Here is a 6549-nt window from a genome sequence, read left to right on the forward strand (position 1 = left end):
AGAGCAGGGGTGCCAGCGGTGTCCTCAGTGCAGGTTTGCTGACTGTGTCGGCAGTGCAGGGGTGTTCTCAATGCAGGGTGCCAGCGGTGTCCTCAGTGCATGTGTGCTGACAGTGTTGGCAGTGCAGGGGTGCTGGTGGTGTCCTCAGTGTGGGAGTGTCAGCAGTGTGGGGGTCACTGACGTTGTCCTCAGTACATGGGGCAGCAGTGCAGGAGTGTCGGCAGCTGTGGTGTCGGCTGCGGGGGATGCTGCCAGTGGGGTGTCGGCATTGTCAGGCGGCGGGGGATGGCGGGCACCATCTTCTTTTTCTCTCTGTCTGTCTGTGCATTTTCAATGGGCTTAATACTGATTGGCTGAGAGCCGTGACAGACGGCTCTCTCAGCCAATCAGCGTCAAGCCCGCTCAAACAAAACCTGAGATCCGAACTGACTCATCTCTAATATATATATATATATATATATATATATATATATATATATATATATAAAACAGTCTAAAGATCCGGCACTCAAGTCATAAAGATGTATACTTGCCGGGTGCCCTCCTCAGTCTTACCACAAATGAATGAGGGAAGCTGTATATATCGTTCGAATGGCGGCACTCCGTAAAAAACAGCACACAAGTCATTGCATAGTATAAACAACGTTTCAGCGCTTTATTTCGCGCTTTTGTCAAGCCAACATAACATACAAAGACACATTACACTTACCACTATAAATACAAGACAAACCCATCAGCGACGCCGACTCGCGGTCCCGAAACCGGAAGTGACGGAGACCGGAAGTGACGTCACATACCCCCGTTGTTATAGAAACCTACAATAGAGACAAAACAACATTACAAATAACACATGACAACGCTAACACAATAACATAGTTACAATGTGACTGCATGGAATTATCAGAAACTGTATCACTGTTTAACAAACAATCGATAGTTAAATAGATACCATCAATACCTTTAAAGGGGCACAAATAAATTAACATGATCAAACTACATGGTAAAGACTGTCGATAACAATCAAATCCAGATGTAGATATATGTGAAATATAAACATTGTCAATCAGTGCAACAAACTGTGTCTTACATGATAACCGATCTAATAAATAAGAGGTATACTGCTGACATACTAGTATAATGGATATAACATAACCCAATTTTCAGTTAAATGCATAGAAAATCACTAAATAAAACAATGTAAACCCAGAGTCTCATTCAAACCACGTGGGGAAAGAGAGTCCAATCGCATAATCCACTGAGATTCACATTGCAGTAATCTACGTGCTCTGTCGCCCCCCCTCACTAGGGGAGGTACGTGATCTATGATACGATAGCGCAAAGTGGAAAGATTATGTTGTTCTGCAGCAAAATGCCTGGCCACAGGCTGCTCACTAGTGCCTGTAACTAGTGCTGCACGAATGGCAGAACGATGCTGCGCCATCCTTTCTCTGAGGGTACATTCTGTCTTACCTACATAAACTTTGGAGCACGGGCATGTGATAACATAAACTATAAACTTAGTTGTGCATGTCAAAAAATAGCGAATATTGTACTTCTTACCAGTATAAGGATGAAAAAATACTGAGCCTGTCTGTAAAGAACGACAGATGGTACAATTAAGACACTTAAAACACCCCAATTTTGGAGTGCCCAAAAATGTACTACCTTTGATATTAGTTTTACCCAAAGAAGTTACATCGTTGTGTACCAGAAAGTCCCTCAGATTCTTACCTCTACGGTAACAGGTCATAATCTTAGTATTATGCAATGGTTTTAGATCATTGTCAATTGAAATAATAGGCCATAACATTTTGGCCTGTTTGTTGATAACAGGACTCATATGGTTGAATTGATTCACCCACAAGTGTTTGTTACTCAGATTGCTTTCTTTTTTAGGATTGAACAACAACAATCTATCGATTGGTATAGCCAAAGCTTTCACCTTGGCACAATTAAGAATAGTTGTAGTATACCCTCTCTCTAAAAATTTGTCATACATAGCATCCAGCTGACTAATACCTTCCTCCCTATTCCTTGCGATTCTCAATGCACGTAAAAACTGAGAAAAAGGAAGAGCATTCTTAAGAGGGATAGGATACGCACTCTGAGCCAGCAGTATGTTATTTCTATCTGTGGATTTTACAAACAGTGAAGGAACTAAATTGCCTCCACTATTCGTGATGGTGACATCCAAAAAATTCACAGACTTTGTGTCAGTCGTGTATGTAAACTTGACAGGGTTATTTAACCTATTATGGTTCTCAATTAAATCTACAAAAGCTTGTTGGGGACCTCTCCATACAATAAATAGATCGTCTATATAGCGAAAGAAAGCTCTAATGTTACTAGCTATGAGGGAGTCAGAAAAAAACACATCCTGTTCTATAGCGAACATAAAAGCGTTGGCGTACGATGGGGCCACATTGGACCCCATCGCACAGCCCGACACCTGTAAATAGTACGACCCATCAAATGTAAAGTAGTTACGTGTCAACACCAACTCCAAAAGCTCCAAAAACAACTCAATGGAAGGACCTTTGTAGTGTGGATTATTCGTAATCAGCATTTTGGTGGCCTTGAGACCATCACAATGGGAGATACATGTGTATAAACTGCATACGTCAACTGAGCACAGAATACAATCCGTAGGTAACCCCATCAATGAAGTTAATGCAATTAATAGGCTGTTAGTATCCTTCAAATAGGTAGGTCTGGCTTGAACACATGGTTGCAAAATGGCATCAAGATAGGTGGACATGGTCTGAAACAAAGAACCGCGGGCTGCGATGATCGGTCTGCCCGGAGGCTTAACCGGATCTTTGTGAATTTTGGGGATTAGATATAAAAGAGGTCTAATAGGAAATTTGACCTCCAAAGCTTTTTTAATCGATGGTGAGATTAAACCCTGTGAACAAGCCAGAGACAACACACTATCCAGCTCTCTTTTAAATTCACACGTAGGATCTTGTGACAATTTCTTATAAGTGGTGACATCTCTGAGCTGTCGCATAGCCTCCTCCTTATAATCACACAAATTCAACACTACAATAGCCCCGCCTTTGTCCGCTTGGCGGAAAACCACATCATCGTACACTGATAAATTCTTTAAGGCAATTAGCTCATCTTTATTTAAATTCCAATACTTAGGTTTATGACAATTAGGATTGTCCAGTACGGCTCTGTCCAATAGATGTGAAAAAGTTTTTATGGACGCATTATTACTGACTGGATCAAAAGAGGATCTTTCCTGCAATCTGAGAAGTTGTGGAGGCAAATCAGGCACCCTAGATGCCTTGTCTGAGAAATGCTCTTTGATCTTAATACTCCTATTCAACATATAAGACTCTTTTTTCCACTGTATTTTATCAAAGGGTACCGTCGGAACGAATGATAAGCCCCTACTCAAAACTGAAAGTTCACAGTCAGTCAATGTCCTATTGGACAAATTAAAGACTAGATCCTGCGACCGCTGGGTGGTCTTCCTCTCCCTTTGGTTCTGCTTACTTCGGCGGGTACGATGGGGCCAAGATCTAAAAAACGCGCTTTAGATCCGGTTAAGCCTCCGGGCAGACCGATCATCGCAGCCCGCGGTTCTTTGTTTCAGACCGTGTCCACCTATCTTGATGCCATTTTGCAACCATGTGTTCAAGCCAGACCTACCTATTTGAAGGATACTAACAGCCTATTAATTGCATTAACTTCATTGACGGGGTTACCTACGGATTATATTCTGTGCTCAGTTGACGTATGCAGTTTATACACATGTATCCCCCATTGTGATGGTCTCAAGGCCACCAAAATGCTGATTACGAATAATCCACACTACAAAGGTCCTTCCATTGAGTTGTTTTTGGAGCTGTTGGAGTTGGTGTTGACACGTAACTACTTTACATTTGATGGGTCGTACTATTTACAGGTGTCGGGCTGTGCGATGGGGTCCAATGTGGCCCCATCGTACGCCAACGCTTTTATGTTCGCTATAGAACAGGATGTGTTTTTTTCTGACTCCCTCGTAGCTAGTAACATTAGAGCTTTCTTTCGCTATATAGACGATCTATTTATTGTAAGGAGAGGTCCCCAACAAGCTTTTGTAGATTTAATTGAGAACCATAATAGGTTAAATAACCCTGTCAAGTTTACATACACGACTGACACAAAGTCTGTGAATTTTTTGGATGTCACCATCACGAATAGTGGAGGCAATTTAGTTCCTTCACTGTTTGTAAAATCCACAGATAGAAATAACATACTGCTGGCTCAGAGTGCGCATCCTATCCCTCTTAAGAATGCTCTTCCTTTTTCTCAGTTTTTACGTGCATTGAGAATCACAAGGAATAGGGAGGAAGGTATTAGTCAGCTGGATGCTATGTATGACAAATTTTTAGAGAGAGGGTATACTACAACTATTCTTAATTGTGCCAAGGCGAAAGCTTTGGCTATACCAATCGATAGATTGTTGTTGTTCAATCCTAAAAAAGAAAGCAATCTGAGTAACAAACACTTGTGGGTGAATCAATTCAACCATATGAGTCCTGTTATCAACAAACAGGCCAAAATGTTATGGCCTATTATTTCAACTGACAATGATCTAAAACCATTGCATAATACTAAGATTATGACCTGTTACCGTAGAGGTAAGAATCTGAGGGACTTTCTGGTACACAACGATGTAACTTCTTTGGGTAAAACTAATATCAAAGGTAGTACATTTTTGGGCACTCCAAAATTGGGGTGTTTTAAGTGTCTTAATTGTACCACCTGTCGTTCTTTACAGACAGGCTCAGTATTTTTTCATCCTTATTGATTGTTATCGACAGTCTTTACCATGTAGTTTGATCATGTTAATTTATTTGTGCCCCTTTAAAGGTATCGATGGTATCTATTTAACTATCGATTGTTTGTTAAACAGTGATACAGTTTCTGATAATTCCATGCAGTCACATTGTAACTATGTTATTGTGTTATCGTTGTCATGTGTTATTTGTAATGTTGTTTTGTCTCTATTGTGGGTTTCTATAACAACGGGGGTATGTGACATCACTTCCGGTCTCCGTCACTTCCGGTTTCGGGACCGCGAGTCGGCGTCGCTGATGGGTTTGTCTTGTATTTATAGTGGTAAGTGTAATGTGTCTTTGTATGTTATGTTGGCTTGACAAAAGCGCGAAATAAAGCGCTGAAACGTTGTTTATACTATGCACTGACTTGTGTGCTGTTTTTTACGGAGTGCCGCCATTCAAACGATATATATATATATATAAATATATATATATATATATATATATATATATACAGTGTATTGATGAACTTAACGCTCTGGATATTGCCATTAGATTCATCTTGTCATATAGTGAAAATACCATTAACTATTTAGATGTTTAGATGTTTGTATATTTAAACATGGTGCAATGCTAACCACTAAATTATTTAGGGAATCCACTGCATGCTGTTGGAAGCTAATAGCTTTCTCCCAATGTCCCTCAAACGAGGACTTCCTTTATCGCAGTTATTACGGATTGTGCGTATTACATCTGAAGTTACGGAACTACCAGAAGCATTACAAGACATGGGTAATACATTTATTAATAGAGGCTATCCTACAGAAGACATCCAGGAGGCAATAACACACTGTCTCAGTTTGACTCAGACACAGGCCCTTGTGAATCAAGACTGCAACCAAGGATTAGATCGTATGGTGTTTACGTCTACTTTTTCTATTGCATCCAAGCATATTCGTGAAGCTGTTAATAGACACTGGCACATCCTCCGGTCGGGATGAGAATAATGGACAATTTTGTCAGAAACCACCACTTTTTTGTTACAAGCGGAGCAGCAATATTGTTGCCAAGTCCGACCTTGGTCCCAAATTAAAGAAGAACTCATGGCTACGGCCAAAAAATTGGGTTTTTAGATGTCAGGGCTGTATTTACTGTCAGTTCCTCAATGTTGGGACACATTTTATAAACCCTACTACGAATATTAAATATGACATCAGATTTCAGTTGGATTGTGACAGCCGTTATGTGATTTACCTCATCATGTGCCCTTGTCCATTACTCTATGTGGGCAAGACTATTAGGCATCTCAAAGAGCTCAACTATCAAAAAAGCCATGTCGGTAGATTCCAATACGCCTGCAGTTGCTAGACTCTTTGCCCTCTTTAAACACACTATGGGCTCCATTTACTACAATCCGCATTGGTAATGCAGATTGTAGTGTGATATTACCGAGTGAATTCGCATTGTGAATTCAGTCAATATCACAGGGATTTAGTACAAATCCCTTGCAGGGACAGAGCTTGCGAGAAAGCTCTGTCCCTGCGAATCCCCTCCGCACACTAGTCATGGTATTTTCGCAAAAAAATACAGCGACAAGTTCCACGCGCATGCGCCGACCATCCGCCGCTGCTACCCCCCCGACACCAAGCCCCGCCCCCATTTCTAAGCCCCGCCCCTGTGATTGTGGACCCCCCGCGATCCCCCCTCTCCCTTAATTACACTTACCTGCATGATCCGGGCTCCGGTGATGTCTTCCATGTCCTCCGGTCAGCTG

General features: G+C 41.3%; 1 protein-coding gene across 1 annotated transcript; it reads right to left on the reverse strand.

The window, feature by feature from the left end:
- Window positions 1-1183: 1183 nt before the first annotated feature.
- Window positions 1184-2434, reverse strand: LOC148518084 (uncharacterized). The gene has a single exon (XM_088477717.1). It carries the CDS (start codon window positions 2432-2434, stop codon window positions 1184-1186), a length of 1251 nt encoding a protein of 416 aa, XP_088333843.1.
- Between the last annotated feature and the right edge of the window lie 4115 nt (window positions 2435-6549).

Source organism: Taudactylus pleione, unplaced genomic scaffold (assembly GCF_031769625.1).
Source record: "Taudactylus pleione unplaced genomic scaffold, aTauple2 ptg000202l, whole genome shotgun sequence".
Taxonomy (NCBI): domain Eukaryota; kingdom Metazoa; phylum Chordata; class Amphibia; order Anura; family Myobatrachidae; genus Taudactylus; species Taudactylus pleione.

Excerpts from the sequence above, each read along its gene's own strand:
- LOC148518084 (XM_088477717.1), bottom strand. The coding sequence starts at position 2,434 with ATGGGGTCCAATGTGGCCCCATCGTACGCCAACGCTTTTATGTTCGCT.